Source organism: Leptinotarsa decemlineata, unplaced genomic scaffold (assembly GCF_025532065.1).
Source record: "Leptinotarsa decemlineata unplaced genomic scaffold, Ldec_3_MD MMD2_P_RNA_scaffold_5, whole genome shotgun sequence".
Lineage (NCBI taxonomy): Eukaryota > Metazoa > Arthropoda > Insecta > Coleoptera > Chrysomelidae > Leptinotarsa > Leptinotarsa decemlineata.
In genome coordinates, this window is record NW_027412532.1 from 9,352,779 (window position 1) to 9,369,640 (window position 16,862).

At 38.7% G+C, this 16,862-nt stretch overlaps 2 protein-coding genes and 1 long non-coding RNA gene across 5 annotated transcripts in view; 2 read left to right on the forward strand and 1 right to left on the reverse strand.

Annotated features, from left to right (window-relative positions):
• Positions 1-16,862, forward strand: part of rols (zinc-RING finger and ankyrin repeat domain-containing protein rolling pebbles) — a 439,138-nt gene that overhangs the window by 223,081 nt on the left and 199,195 nt on the right. The window lies entirely within an intron of this gene.
• Positions 7,936-11,460, reverse strand: LOC141479954 (uncharacterized). Its single transcript, XM_074169495.1, has 2 exons — positions 10,893-11,460; positions 7,936-10,804 (listed from the first exon to the last, which is right to left on the reverse strand). Exon 2 carries the CDS (start codon positions 9,283-9,285, stop codon positions 7,936-7,938), a length of 1,350 nt encoding a protein of 449 aa, XP_074025596.1. The 5' UTR covers positions 9,286-10,804; positions 10,893-11,460.
• On the forward strand, positions 11,403-12,254 carry LOC141479955 (uncharacterized). Its single transcript, XR_012464081.1, has 3 exons — positions 11,403-11,543; positions 11,664-11,871; positions 11,930-12,254. It is a non-coding gene; the product is annotated as an uncharacterized lncRNA (long non-coding RNA).

A 16,862-nucleotide genomic window follows, 5' to 3' on the forward strand; every position in this document is an offset into this window, starting at 1 on the left:
TAGTGTTCATATAAAAGTATTTGTTTCGAAATCATTTTTTTCTTTCGTGTAATTCAATGTTTATATGAAAGTAGCTGTTTCGGGAAGGCATTCTTTCATTTTGTGTCTGAAAGTTGCTTCTTTGCATGATCTACACATCCATGTATAGAGTTACTCATTTTCAAATTGACTACTTCCTTCCTTTCTTTTGAAGAGTAGTAGAAAGCCAAAAACTTTCTTTCGCAAAATTAATCACTCCTAAAAATATAACCCTTTCAATGAATGTTTATATAATTAGATTATTCCAAGCAAAAGGAAAGAACAATAAAATTTAATGAAAATCAAATTCGATGGCAGACCTATTATATATAATTTATTTTGATGTCGTTGTTAATTTGTAGTCTCTCTCTTTATAAGTACTTCCTTGGACATCAAAAATCATTTACAGCCCCTTCGTCAATTAAACTACCGTTGGGAATTTATTGACTTCACCAACGCCATCAAATGGTTGAGAGAAATCGAATAACAAGTAATATGACTCTTATATAATTAGTTTTTCACCCAATCTGAATATTTATGTTCCTCGAGTCTTTTTAAGGACACCATTCCAATATTTCTTCTTCAATAATTGCTACTTTTACCTATCATGAACACCTACATGAAGTTCCTTATTACAATTTCATTGCTTTCAGGCTGTAAGATGAAAACAATCATTGATAAATCCATATTTTTCATTTTCATTGTTAGCATCAAGAATTAGTGACAATATTCTGATTAGGATCGCCAGGATTGAATAATTTCCTCACACAGTGAGAGCAAGTGAGAAAACCACTCTGTCTGCTCATGCAGACTTGACAATAAATAATAATTAAAATACTAAAAAACATGCTTTAATTGCAGTATTGAATAATAAAAAAATATTCGAAACTAATTTAAGGTTGTGTTAACACCGACAACTATTATTCATTTGATTACATAATTTTTGAGAAAACTAATCATTGTATCCAATATCAGTTAAACTATAATTCTAGTTCTAGTCTACGTTTAAAAGAGATGAAGGTCAATTATTATTTTATTGAATTCCTACCGAATGTCTGTGAAATATATGATTACGTAGAAATTCCTTGAATGATACATTTCAAGTTTTTGATGTATGAACAGACTAGTTACTTTTTCATTTCTCCGAAAAGTTTTATGGATAAAAACACTGGTTTCAATGGGAATTTTCGTCCAGATTTTTCCGATACTTTTTTCCTATAATTGGTTTTTCAAGATTCCGAAAGAAAGAATGTTCTTCCAGGTGTTTTTCAAGATATTTGATCATATGAATTGAGCAATGTGTTGTCTTTAGTGAAGAATTATACTGGTTCTTTGTTTATTTTTCAACAGATCGTTCAGTTCTATGAAAAATAGTTCAAACATTTCCAAAGTTGACGATATAATTATGCAAAAAGGCCAACAACTTGAGTCATAACCATATTTGTCCCATTCAAGGTTGATAAATGTGAATAAGAGTTTTGGTTTGGTACTTCCAACCTAAAATTCTCATATTGAGTATAAGAAATCGCAGCAATGCTGTTTACTATTTGTCTACTATCTGTTTCAAAAAAAATTGCAAACAGAAGAAGGGTGACTTCCCTACGAAGATATTTCGGTTGTTGTTTGATTAATCGCAAATCAGTTATTATTCATACAATTCAAACACAAAGAAAAGTTCGAATTGAACAAAAGCTCTTGAAACAACAAGTAATACAGATTTCAATGCTTTATAAAGTTCATAGTTCTACTTCCATAATTTTTCTTCAAAAGTGTTCTGTGGTTATTATTATAAATTGAAATAGTTTTATCGTGAATGACATGAATAATTTATGTTAATGGTATTTTTTAATGAACAATTCTGTAGAATGGAAGCAGCTACTTGGCCAAAAGTGTGTTACGATCAGTGAGTTAGAAGTAAAATATAATTTGTCACCTCACAAACCACAAGAGGGGACTAAATCATCTGTCGGTAACAAATAAGACAGATGGGTATCCGCGGCTAAGCTAAACAGTGGAGACGGGAGTGGGTTAAACAACTTAGCAAATTTCAAATAGATCTTAATGGGCGCCAGGTAAATTTAATCCTCCAGATACCCTAAGTAACTCACAATATCAATAACTTACCAATTAATATTGGAAATAAAAGATAAAAATCCCCAATATGATTTATTCAGTAATCCTAACTTACATGGATTAACCAACAACGCTTCTAAGACAACAATGCAATATTCACACTACTACGCGATGTGCAAATGTCCATACAAGAGCGCGGTGTATCTAACCACGAATTCAATCAGCCATAAATTACGGTAGTAACGACGCTCAAAAAAAACTACAATACGTCGAGTAAAACTACCACGAAAATTGAGTAGGTGAAATCGTAAATACTAGTATCGGATGGTAAGACAAACTCGTTTGCGTCGCGTGAGCTCAGGCGTAGGCGCATCGGTGTCAATCAGCAATCGTGAAAGGAAGAATATACCTCAATTTCCGTTTCACAAATATCTATGTCAGTCAGGTATCAATAACAAACTCTTAATCAATAAACGATAAACAAACACTATATCAACAGGTATCAATAAACATAAGGGGCAACAATTATTCAAATATCTCAGTATATCACAAATTTTCAAATAAATCAATTATAACTTGCGTGCTCCTTTTGGGCCACCCGGTATATGGTGTTAGGCTACCCTGTAGTATGGCGGAAGTGGATCACCCTGTAGTACTGCTGAGATGGATCACCCTGTAGTACGGCGGAGATGGATCACCCTGTAGCACCACCAAGATAGATCACCCTGTAGGGCACGACAAGCTGGACCAGTAATGGATCACCAAATAAGATCCAGAAAGAAAATAGGGAAAAAAAAAAAAAGACAGGAAAAGAAAAAGGAAACAGCAGGAAGAAAAACCCTACGGAAGAAAATTCTCAATCAGAATCAGATGAAACAAGGTGAGATTCAACCCCCATTCAATAGGACTATTTGACTAATCAATACCCCTGGTATATTTTCATCAAGCAAAGTAGCAAGATAACAAGAGTATATTTTTGGGTGCCCTGTATAACCATATGATCCGTAAAAATCAAGAAAATTGAATGAGTGTTGAAACCTCTCTTCAATACTAATATTCATTTGAGATATAACGATGGAATCAGAAATTACTAAACTCATCAAAAACACATTTAATGGTAAAATTCTTACCCTGGCCAAGGGGTTTTCTATACGTTTCTTCGTGTGCGGTGCTCTGCACGGAAGTCCTACTGGGACTTGAGGAGTGACTGAGGGCCTTCTGTTTCTTATGAATCTAGAGACGAGAAACGAAGGTTGTAGAATTGAAGAAGTGATATCATAGCTAAGATCACATGAGAGATGCGACAGTGATTCAGACATACCTAATTTCGGAAATCCTTCCACCTGGCACGAGTTCGGTATCCACCACAAATCCTCAAAAGAGCTTAAGTTTCCGACTGCAAATATCCACACCAAAATGACCAATCAGTCTTCCACTATACAATCCTGACTTGTAGAAATAATCCCCGTGAAGGATGGCACAAATACAACCAAATATATCCTACAATCAGTCTGATGATACCCTTTGAACTCCGAACCAAGCTCACCGAAGGCTAACTTCCAAATACCAAGAGAATGCCACATCTGACAGCTAACCAGTTGTTGCCACAGTGCATCCAATCTACACTACAAGCACCAAGGGGGCGCTGTGCACAACATCATAAATCTAACAATTCCTCCACAGCCACTTGATACATCATCAACAAGTCCATGACCCATCAAAACTCCTTCTCAAAGCAATGCAACCCTAAAACAACCCTTGACAACTTGAGTAACCGATCAATCCCTCACCCGTGAACAACTGTAGAACTAGTTCGGTGTAAGTCGACGGAACGACACTACGAAAGTTCGGCAGATGTCAACCAACAGCTGTCTCTTAACCTTGTTTACGAATATTTACAAAATATATTGTTCCAACCTATTTTCAACTATTTACCAATCCTTATTCATGCGATGGAATAGAAACATATAAGGTAAGTCGCCATAACCTTCCCTTTCAGTACAAATATTAGAGCATTCGTATTATGCAGAATATTTACCGAAAATATCAAACAGTATTCAGAAACCCAGAGGTAACTAATATTGTTTTTCAGGCGATATGGCTCTAATATGTCAGTAAACCTTCTGGAAGTGATGAATAACAATCTATGCAAGAAATATTCTCGGAAAGGTATAGGGAATAAGGCAGACAACGGCTGAAAAAAATGATAGGTGAAGAAAACTGAGAAACAAACAATAACAACTATTTCAACCTAGCGAGGAATTTCGGATCTCCAATGTCGATTGGCAATAGGAGAACGCGTAAGTACTGGTCAAAGCAGTTAGTCAGGGAGCATACATTTATTCTTATACATTTCAGGTATGGTTTTCTATGGAACGGAAGATTCCCATTACTATGATGTTAAATGAATAAAATGAACTTGTAACTGAATTACATTGTTAATATCCTCTGAATAAAGATCTTAAAAGGTAAGGTAGTGGTTTTGAAAGGTCACATAAGAGCAGTTTGATCTAGTGCTAAATTGAAACGTAACAACTTCTTTGAAAATGTAGGTCGGGCACACTGACAAACCAGATGTGTCCCTAGCTGTGACGAAAAGTTCGTCATCAATAAATGACAATTCTGTCGATTCCATAGTAAATAAACGAACAATATCTACAATATTTACAAGTAAATTTAGACCGTTACAATTCCCCCCTTGCCTCAAGAAAATTTACTAGCGTAAATTTTCATCAGCGCTAGCTGACTTTAGGTCTTTCGCATTCCATATTCCCTTATAATTACCGTCTTCATCTCTTAATTCATATGTCCACGGGGATACCCTTTTTTTAATATAAAAAGGCCCGACAAATCTTGGCGCTAGCTTAGCACTAAAATATTTGTCCGCCTCCGATACCACAAAATTCTTCCTCCAAACGGGTTGATTTGGCCAAAATTCTTCACTCCTTCTTCGAAGGTTATAAGTTTTTTCATTCTTTCGAGCAGCCACATCTAACCTTTTCCTTATCTCCTCAAAGAGTTTTCTGAATCCTTCAGGCCTCGAATCTTCAGCAGGTTCACTATCAACCAATAGATTTTTCCTCCGAGAGATCTCCTCTCCGCACAAAACCATTGAGCGGCCGAAATTCACGAAATATGGAGTGTGGTTAGTCGTCTCATGTCGAGCCGTTCTCAAGGCGCATGATAGCTTGGGTAAGTTGAAATCCCAGGTCCTGTGATTATCGGACACATACATAGCCAACATTGACTTCAATGTTCTGTTCACTCGTTCAGTCGGGTTTGCCTGAGGATGATAATGGGCATTATACCTAATTTTCACCTTATATTCTTCCACGAGTTTTCTCATCTGTCGAGATCGGTATTGCGGCCCATTATCGCACAAAAGAATTCGGGGAACTCCATATACCAGAAAAACTTCCTCTTCGATCTTCCTTATGATGATTTCTGCTGTTGACGATCTTAGCGGAAAGACTAATGAAAACTTGCTAAAGTAATCTGTTACGACTAGGATAAATTTATTGCCTTTTGTAGATCTAGGTAAGGGTCCCATGATATCACTGGCGATCATTTCCCATGGCCGGGTCACTTTCGGTTGTGGAGTCATTAGTCCATTTGGTCCTCTGAGGTCGGGTTTATAGGCGGAACAAGTGGAACAATTTCGAACAAACTTCGACACGTCAGATTTCATCTTTGGCCAATAATGCCTTTCCCTGATACGATGGTAGGTTTTGAATATTCCTTGATGTCCTGAGGTCGGGTCTGCATGAGCTTCAATAAGAATTTTCTTCCGATCCGCTTTTGGTACAACTAACTTCCAAACGTCGGTTTGGTCTTCTAATTCCACGTAACACGGTTTGACGTACTTGTAGAGTGATCCCTGAGAGAATCTCCAATTGGGGTATTTTTCGGGTTGTAAACTCACTCGATCTTTCACGCGCAGGTACCACTTGTCCAAAATCTCTTCTTTCATCTGCTGGTTGATGGCATCAATGACTGGGACCGATCGAGAAAGGGTGTCAGGAACGATGTGATCCTTCCCTTTCCTGTGAACAATTTTGAAGTCATATTGCTGCATGCGGACTGCCCATCTTGCCAGTCGTCCTGATGGATCTTTCAAATTCTGTAACCAGACCAAGGAATAGTGATCGGTTATTACGGTGAACGGAATAGCTTCTAAATAAGGTCGCAGTTTTTCAATCGCCCACAGCACGGCCAAGCATTCCCTTTCTGTAGTAGAAAAATTGCGCTCTTGTTTCGTCAATGATCTACTCAAATAGCAAATTACTACGTCCTCATCCTCGCGAGTCTGAGTGAGAACAGCGCCAATTCCAAATGCCGAGGCGTCTGTTTGCAGAACAAATGGGAGGGAATAATCCGGACAGCTCAAGACTGGTGCTGATATAAGACGTTCCTTCATCTTCTGAAAAGCGATATCGCAAGTTTCGGTCCAATCAAACTTTCTACCCTTTTTCAGCAGCGATGTGAGTGGAGAAACGATGGATGCAAACTCAGGTATGAATCTCCTGTACCAGGAAAAAGTACCCACCAGTCTCCTGACATCTTTTACCGATTCTGGTCTAGGAAGCTGCAACATAGCCTTGACTTTATCGGGGTCGACATGCAATCCATTTCTATCTACAACGTATCCCAAATACTTCATTTCTGGCCTACAAAATTGACACTTTTCGAAGCTAACAGTGAGATTTGCTTCTCTCAATCTGCGGAAAACTTCATCAAGAATTGTCAGATGTTTCTCCAGAGTTTGGGTAACGATCACTACATCATCCAAATAGACGAAGACGTGTGGTTCTAGTTCAGGTCCTAGGACGGTATCGATCAACCTCTGCCACGTTGCTGGTGAATTATGTAATCCGAACGGCATCCTTTTAAATTGGAACAAACCACGCCCAGGAACGGTAAACGCTGTATACGGTCTCGACTTTTCCGCCACAGGAACTTGCCAATACGCAGACTTGATATCAAGAGAGGATAAATAATGTGCATTTTTCAATTTATCGAGCGTGTGGGAAACATATGGGAGAGGGTAGCTGTCTCGTTCCGTTACCGAATTTAGTTTTCTGTAATCAACGCAAAAGCGGTAGCTCCCATCTTTCTTCTTAACGAGAAGAACCGGTGACGACCAGCCACTATTCGACTTCTCGATAATATCGTTCTTCAACATCTCTGTTAGTTCTCGATCAATATGTTGTTGAATAATAGGCGACACTGGATAATAACGCTGCTTGATGGGTGGTGAGTTGGTCACGATGACATGTTCAGCTAGATTCGTACAGCCTAAATTATTCCCCATGAGCTCCTTGTTCTTCTCTACTACAGCGTTTAGCCGGGCCTCTTCCAATGGTGATAAAACTGTTTGTCCTCGAAGATGGTCCAATGCGTTCAGATAGCAAATTTCCTCAGAAAATTTCCACTCGTTGTGCCTCAGATTCGGAACCACTCCCATTGCTCTCCAGAAATTCGTTCCCAAAATTAAGTGATGAGGGACATCAGGAACCACTAAAACTCGAATTAATTTCAGCTTGCCTCTTAAACAAAATGGCACTTCACATTCTCCTATACTTTCACATACTTGACCATTGGCAACAGTGCAACTAATTCTCTTTGCTGAATTCAAATGTACCAAATCTTTTACGATTTGCCAACCTGGGTGTCCCAAGATAGTGGCTGAGGCACCTGAGTCTAATAACCCCAGTAAACTACGCCCCAAGACTTCAACTTTAAGGTAGGGTCTCTCATCGTTTTCGGCGTGATCCAGAATATAATCAAGGATTGGTTGAATAGCAGTCGCCGAGTGCAATTTGCGAGCGCCTTCCCCTCGACGATTCAAAGGCGTCGCTTGTCGTTTCCCGACACGGAGCAGTTTGGACAATTACGAACGGTATACCCTTTTCTCTTACATCTGTAGCATTCCAGTTGCTTCGGTAGAGCACATCCTATAGCACGATGTCCGGGTTGATCGCATCGGAAACATACTATCTCCTTCGACTGATTGTTCGACGGAATTCGTGCCGTTGCTATCTCTAAGGCATTCAATTCCTTGGTGACCTCTACGAAAGCCAAATCCTTCTCTATCACGTTGCCACGACGTGCTGATGGTTCTACGTAGCTATTGATTATGTCCCTTCTGGCTTCCATTCTTCGACATACCGAGCGAAGTTCTGAAATGGTTGTGGGTAAGGGTTCACGTAATCTGTCTTGGTAAAAGGGATGTAAATTCTTCATAACTATGTTCAGCTTAGCTTCCTCTGTCATTGGGCAACCTAGGCGGCTGAAGTAGCTTGACATCACTGCAAGATAAACTCCGATGGTTTCTGAGTGGTGTTGAGTCCTTTTCTGCAATTCTTCGAACAATGCGTCAGAATGATTGGCAGAGAGATATTCTTCTCGAAACTCTTCCACTAGTTCTTCCCAGGTCGATACTCGATTCCGACAATCTTTATAAAATTGATACGCCTTGTCAGCAAAAAGGTCCACACCTGAGTCCAACAAAACAGCGTTGGGGACATGTCGCGCTAGTCTCAACTCCTCTATTCCCTCGAAAAATGCTGTCACCGACATTCCTTTACCATCTCCAGAAAACTTCTTCAGATTCCATTTATAAGGCGGAATCATTTTACTGGTTGAGCATGGGTCAAAGACTGGATCTTCCGTCAGAGACGATCGAGCAACTGCTCCTAAGTTAGCATGGAATGATTGCGCTCCCAATCTGCTTTCTAATTGATTTAGTGCAACCGGCACACGCTTCGTATCACTTCTCTTGCTGCTGTCAACTTTATGTGAAAATTCGTCCATCAACGACAGAGCCAAACCCAGGAGTTCGGATTTCCGGGTTTCTTTGTCCTTATCCTTATCTGGGTCCATATTGTCTATACGATTCAACACATGTGCTAGCTTGGTCTGAAGTTTCATTGCCCCGCTACTCGTTCCAGACTCGGTTATGTCATCAATCAGCCTTCTGATATCATCTAGTTTCCCTCTGATTGCAGCCTCATCTTCCTCGAAAGTGAATGGATATGAAGGATATCGAAGACTCTCGCCGTACCTTTCCATCTGCATTACTTGAACCAAACGATGTCTCATTTCCTCACAAGTGCCAGTTGCTACGCCCCGATATGCTAATTCATAGGTCAGTTCGTCTTTATCAAGACGATTTATTACCAGTCTTCTTGCCATAACGCTATTCTACTAGAGTGGTATCAATTAAAAAAAAAAAAAAATATTTATATTTTTCCAAAGTTTCCAAAAGTCACCTACTAACGCCAAAACGCAAAAAAAAAAACCTTCTTTTAAGGGCCCCACGTTGGGCGCCAAAATGTCACCTCACAAACCACAAGAGGGGACTAAATCATCTGTCGGTAACAAATAAGACAGATGGGTATCCGCGGCTAAGCTAAACAGTGGAGACGGGAGTGGGTTAAACAACTTAGCAAATTTCAAATAGATCTTAATGGGCGCCAGGTAAATTTAATCCTCCAGATACCCTAAGTAACTCACAATATCAATAACTTACCAATTAATATTGGAAATAAAAGATAAAAATCCCCAATATGATTTATTCAGTAATCCTAACTTACATGGATTAACCAACAACGCTTCTAAGACAACAATGCAATATTCACACTACTACGCGATGTGCAAATGTCCATACAAGAGCGCGGTGTATCTAACCACGAATTCAATCAGCCATAAATTACGGTAGTAACGACGCTCAAAAAAAACTACAATACGTCGAGTAAAACTACCACGAAAATTGAGTAGGTGAAATCGTAAATACTAGTATCGGATGGTAAGACAAACTCGTTTGCGTCGCGTGAGCTCAGGCGTAGGCGCATCGGTGTCAATCAGCAATCGTGAAAGGAAGAATATACCTCAATTTCCGTTTCACAAATATCTATGTCAGTCAGGTATCAATAACAAACTCTTAATCAATAAACGATAAACAAACACTATATCAACAGGTATCAATAAACATAAGGGGCAACAATTATTCAAATATCTCAGTATATCACAAATTTTCAAATAAATCAATTATAACTTGCGTGCTCCTTTTGGGCCACCCGGTATATGGTGTTAGGCTACCCTGTAGTATGGCGGAAGTGGATCACCCTGTAGTACTGCTGAGATGGATCACCCTGTAGTACGGCGGAGATGGATCACCCTGTAGCACCACCAAGATAGATCACCCTGTAGGGCACGACAAGCTGGACCAGTAATGGATCACCAAATAAGATCCAGAAAGAAAATAGGGAAAAAAAAAAAAAGACAGGAAAAGAAAAAGGAAACAGCAGGAAGAAAAACCCTACGGAAGAAAATTCTCAATCAGAATCAGATGAAACAAGGTGAGATTCAACCCCCATTCAATAGGACTATTTGACTAATCAATACCCCTGGTATATTTTCATCAAGCAAAGTAGCAAGATAACAAGAGTATATTTTTGGGTGCCCTGTATAACCATATGATCCGTAAAAATCAAGAAAATTGAATGAGTGTTGAAACCTCTCTTCAATACTAATATTCATTTGAGATATAACGATGGAATCAGAAATTACTAAACTCATCAAAAACACATTTAATGGTAAAATTCTTACCCTGGCCAAGGGGTTTTCTATACGTTTCTTCGTGTGCGGTGCTCTGCACGGAAGTCCTACTGGGACTTGAGGAGTGACTGAGGGCCTTCTGTTTCTTATGAATCTAGAGACGAGAAACGAAGGTTGTAGAATTGAAGAAGTGATATCATAGCTAAGATCACATGAGAGATGCGACAGTGATTCAGACATACCTAATTTCGGAAATCCTTCCACCTGGCACGAGTTCGGTATCCACCACAAATCCTCAAAAGAGCTTAAGTTTCCGACTGCAAATATCCACACCAAAATGACCAATCAGTCTTCCACTATACAATCCTGACTTGTAGAAATAATCCCCGTGAAGGATGGCACAAATACAACCAAATATATCCTACAATCAGTCTGATGATACCCTTTGAACTCCGAACCAAGCTCACCGAAGGCTAACTTCCAAATACCAAGAGAATGCCACATCTGACAGCTAACCAGTTGTTGCCACAGTGCATCCAATCTACACTACAAGCACCAAGGGGGCGCTGTGCACAACATCATAAATCTAACAATTCCTCCACAGCCACTTGATACATCATCAACAAGTCCATGACCCATCAAAACTCCTTCTCAAAGCAATGCAACCCTAAAACAACCCTTGACAACTTGAGTAACCGATCAATCCCTCACCCGTGAACAACTGTAGAACTAGTTCGGTGTAAGTCGACGGAACGACACTACGAAAGTTCGGCAGATGTCAACCAACAGCTGTCTCTTAACCTTGTTTACGAATATTTACAAAATATATTGTTCCAACCTATTTTCAACTATTTACCAATCCTTATTCATGCGATGGAATAGAAACATATAAGGTAAGTCGCCATAACCTTCCCTTTCAGTACAAATATTAGAGCATTCGTATTATGCAGAATATTTACCGAAAATATCAAACAGTATTCAGAAACCCAGAGGTAACTAATATTGTTTTTCAGGCGATATGGCTCTAATATGTCAGTAAACCTTCTGGAAGTGATGAATAACAATCTATGCAAGAAATATTCTCGGAAAGGTATAGGGAATAAGGCAGACAACGGCTGAAAAAAATGATAGGTGAAGAAAACTGAGAAACAAACAATAACAACTATTTCAACCTAGCGAGGAATTTCGGATCTCCAATGTCGATTGGCAATAGGAGAACGCGTAAGTACTGGTCAAAGCAGTTAGTCAGGGAGCATACATTTATTCTTATACATTTCAGGTATGGTTTTCTATGGAACGGAAGATTCCCATTACTATGATGTTAAATGAATAAAATGAACTTGTAACTGAATTACATTGTTAATATCCTCTGAATAAAGATCTTAAAAGGTAAGGTAGTGGTTTTGAAAGGTCACATAAGAGCAGTTTGATCTAGTGCTAAATTGAAACGTAACAACTTCTTTGAAAATGTAGGTCGGGCACACTGACAAACCAGATGTGTCCCTAGCTGTGACGAAAAGTTCGTCATCAATAAATGACAATTCTGTCGATTCCATAGTAAATAAACGAACAATATCTACAATATTTACAAGTAAATTTAGACCGTTACAAATTGTGGAGTATGTCATGTAAATTGCTCAGACGTCGAGTCCTCTGTTCACTGCTTGACGACTGAACCATGCTAGGGATCACATGTTAAAAAGTAAGAATCCGTTAACCCTCACACAAATCTCGAGTTTTTAAAATTTTCCGATTCTGGAAGGTCAACGCCTGATTGACAGGTAAACCAATTTTTCAAAACAGTGCTCAACCAGTTTAGTATTATTTCGTTAACAGTTCTTCATGTATACTCTTGATAAATACCAACTTGAATGTTAAGCAGCTTCGGTAACACTTGTCCCCTTCAACGGTTTTTTCCTCAAAACCATGTCACATGTTATCTTTTTCGCCATCATTCCCAAGAAATGACTCAATAAAAGTTTGTTTGAAGTAATAAAAAAGCTACAAAACTGGCGAGCGTATCCAACCGTCGGCGAAAAAGGGTTCATCCCAAAGAGATAATCTCCACATTTCAATCTCGCAGTCTGAATATCAGTCTGCAAAGTTGAAACGCCGAGGTTCGCCTCAGCGAAGCGATGTTGCCAAATCTTGAAGAGAGGAATGAACCACACGAAACAGCTGTTGGAAGTGCATGGCGTTTTGATATTCATTGTGTTCCTGAATGGTGGAAAAACTACCGGGGTGGGTTGCTTTGTACTTTGTACTGAAGATGTTGGGTTCTTGTTCACGAGATCCACAAGTTTTTATCATTTTGCTCGCATCCAGACTCTGGAACGAGTCGTGGATCAATCTGTTCCAATCTGTAGAGCAAGTTGGAAATTTTTACGAAAAATATTTCAGGACTGACATGTTTTGAGTCGGTGAGGATCAAAAAAATGTTCATGTTTTAGAAATTGTGAAAATAAGGTCACGGGTCGTGGTCACTGTGTGTGTTAGAAAGACTTTATTGACGAATATTTAACGAAATTGCTTGCCAAGTTCGATACAATACTGAGTGAGGTCAGTATGACCAACCGTATACCTGTAACTACCGTTTAGTATATTTAAGTAACACTAAATGTTGAGATTTTCACTAGAAAGTTTACAATATTATGACAAGTCTTAAACGTGGGCCAGTGGACCGTGAATAGTATAACTACATGAATAAAGAAGGACTGAACATAATCTCAACGAAATCGACCATAACAGCATTCACTGAGAGGACCAAACACTAAAACTTGGAAGCAAGATCGGTAGACTTGACCATTATGGGTAAAACTGTAGTGCTACGAGTGGCAAGGGTCACAATGTTCCGGACCTTGCAATGAGCGAATTACTACGACTTCTGGATCGTATATGAAGTACTGGGCTACGCAGACGACTCAGTGATGCTGGTTCAGGTAGAACGTAATAATGTAGTCACAGGATGTCTGTAGCAGGCCTGGAACATCAGAATATCATAACAAGATATATCTGGGATGGAGACCTCAAGACGAAGCTCTTAAAAACGACTATAGTATCTTCCACCGAGATGATCATCACTATACAAGGTCCATAGTGTATGGCTCTCCAGCTTCCTGAAAAAACGTTCCTTGCAAATGGCCGTCGATGGGTATCTCCCGAATACTTTCACAATCAACGCTGGTGTTCCCTAGGGATCCATATTGTCTCCAACCTTCTGTCTAAAAAAAACAAGAATCCGATATACTGCTTTGCTGATGACAGCACTCTTGTCCCGTCATTACATTAGGATTCCTGATGGATTCCTACATTAGGCTGCAGATGCACATCTTCACCGGCAGCAGAGGTTGCATATCTTAATGAGGATCTAGAAGTAATTTCGAATTGGAGTAGAAATAATTAGCTTCAATTCAATGCCACAAAAACCTAGGCATCTATTTTCTCTAAAAAGATAACGGTCTCCGAACCGGATATGATAATGTCAGGTCAGACAATTCCGGTTTCTGCTTCTATGAGTTTGTTGGGGGTTAAAATGGACACCACTATGTCTTGGCACTATCATGTCGCTGGAATTGCAAAGGCTGCTTCTCAGAAGCTTGGAACACTGTTTCGAACCAGAAAACTGTAAACGCCCCAACAAATTTTGATGCTTTATAAAGCTCAGATCAAACCTTCTTTGGAGTATTGTTCTCATGTATGGAGCTCTGGTCTACATTGAAGTTGCTGGATTCCATCCGGAAAAGAGCTATCCTCTCGAGTGGAGACGCGAACATCACGTGCAACCTTGATAGCCTGGAACATCGAAGAAAGGGTGGAGATTTGTCTCTCATCTATAGATACTCTCACGGGGGTTTTCAAGTGTTTTGGGTCATTTGATTCCACCAAGAACGATACATATCAGAAATACGCGACGGACTGCAGCTACTCATCTTTTGGAGTTTCAACTCAGTAAACTTCGAACTTCACTGTTCAAGAACTCTTTCATCTGGAGAACTGTGTTTATGTGGAATGAACTTCCTGAGAACGTTTTTCCAAATGGATTTAATCTCCAGCCATTCAAATCCAAAGTGAATCGCTCTTTTACACAGGTACCGCTCTGAGAGTGCCTTCAGGATTTTCCTGTAGTGCTTGTGGTTTGTCCTTAAAAAATCAAGAGGAAAGAGAGTGGGTCTCTTGGAGCAGAAAGAATTCGGACTTCTGAAAAAAGTGAAGAGAGACATCTGTAGGAGAATGTTTACACGTCTGGAAGTGATAGTATATCCTAATCTGACCTAAAACCATCACCTGGATGAAGAAAAGTATAGATAGTACCTATCGATGCTGACCAGTTGAACGCACCGAAAGGCATGACAGACAAAATATATCGGCTATACTCAACGATTGTTAAACCTTTAACATAAGTTTCTCTGGTTTGGTGGCTAAAGATGAAACCAGCAACTGCTAGAAGAAATGGAAAAACTTCCTTGATGAAATAATGGGTACATCAAAAACCAGAGCAACAGATTGACGCTACATTAGCTCTTGGGAATCACACATAAAGGAAAATTTCATGAAACTAGCTGTTAAAGTACCAAAAAAAGCATGATAAGAAAAATAGACCGCTGTAACAACAAAGCTGGGATTGACTCAGAATGATTACAGACATATTTCTGGACATTTTTCAGTAAGAGTACACCTGAACAAAATAGGGTTGTGATAATAAAAAACTCAACTTTGGGCAATGAAAATGCTGGGTACATGTTTTTGCGAATACCTATGTATTCACTCTTCTCTAATTGTTTCAGCAACCTTTCTCGGTGTTCTTCTCTTCTTTTTTTTTTTCGTTTCTATTGACTAATTTTGTCTTCCATTTTGTTGGTTTCAAAAGTGTGAGGTTGAGGAATATGTGAAAATACTCAAAACAACCTGAAATACTGAAAATTAATAATTTTGATATTTTACAAAACAAAAGAATGTTTATATGAATGTATCATCGTTATGCTCGATTCATAGAGATAATACTTCAATTCGTCAGAAAACTGTTTTCGGATATAAGTTTTGATGGCCTCTGCTTGTCTAACTGAGCATTGAACTCACTTTTCACTGATCCTTCACCAAATCTGAAATTTTTCGTAAATTGTATTGCAATTCGAAAATAAATATGTGAAATGCGGAGAATGGATTCTGGTTCAGAGAAAAACACTGAGTTTGACAAAAAAATTCTCAAGAATAGCAAGGTGAGGCCAGACAACAGACAAAAAATATGGATGTACTTGCATATATCTTTATAATCCTCCTACGCTAATACAAGGAGGAAAGTTACAATTTCAGCACTCTATGTATGTATGTAGAGACACACGTGTGTGCATATAGGGTCAACGTGATGAATGTTACATGGAAAAAAGTATTGAAATTTACCGATATATTAAGCTTTTAAAAAGTCATTTGTAGAATACTCACGTTATGTACAGTCATTAAAGAGTGGAAAAGGAAAGTTGTAGCCCGACTGAAGATATTATTTTCCACTTAGTATATCAATCTCTCCCAAATTTTCATGAATTAATTAAGGGCTCATTACTTTTTCATTCCGTTCTCCAATAATCTTGTCACTTGTACAAGTTTCTATCGATCTTTTGTTGAAACTTCTAGGTCTGTCAGACTGAAATAATCATTCGGAATTTTCCTGAATAGTCCCCTCGTAAAGGATACCCATACATTTAATCTGGAATCCTCTATTGATGTACTCTTTGTTCCTCACTGACCTATTATTAATCATCAGAGATGCAAAATTTAAATCCAGCAACATCAAATAAGTGACACGATATCTAAGATATAGCAACTAGAATTCCACGGATGAATCCGAAGACAATCAATCTATCTATGACTATTAATTTCCCCAGGTTGTCAGCATTCCAAATCACATTTCAGACTAATTCACGGTTATAATGATTAATTGATTCATGAGTGAATTCATTATTGGCAGTCGTGTTCATGACTAATAACTTCTAAAGACTTCTTTAAAATTATCAATTCGTTGATGACTCTTTTTTACTAACTCTGAAATGAATCGTCACATTGTTACTGATATTCTGAATTCTTCATTGAATTTTCTGAAAATGTCAATCAATGTACAATCTGGAAAAAAATTCTAATGGAAAACTTCAATGTATTTTTGATAAGGAATATTTATATTATTTGATAATTTTGTTTATCAAAAAGAGCTCAGAAAATTG

Bases quoted from the DNA above. Each gene is read 5' to 3' on its own strand.
- LOC141479954 (XM_074169495.1), bottom strand. From the start codon at position 9,285: ATGGCAAGAAGACTGGTAATAAATCGTCTTGATAAAGACGAACTGACC.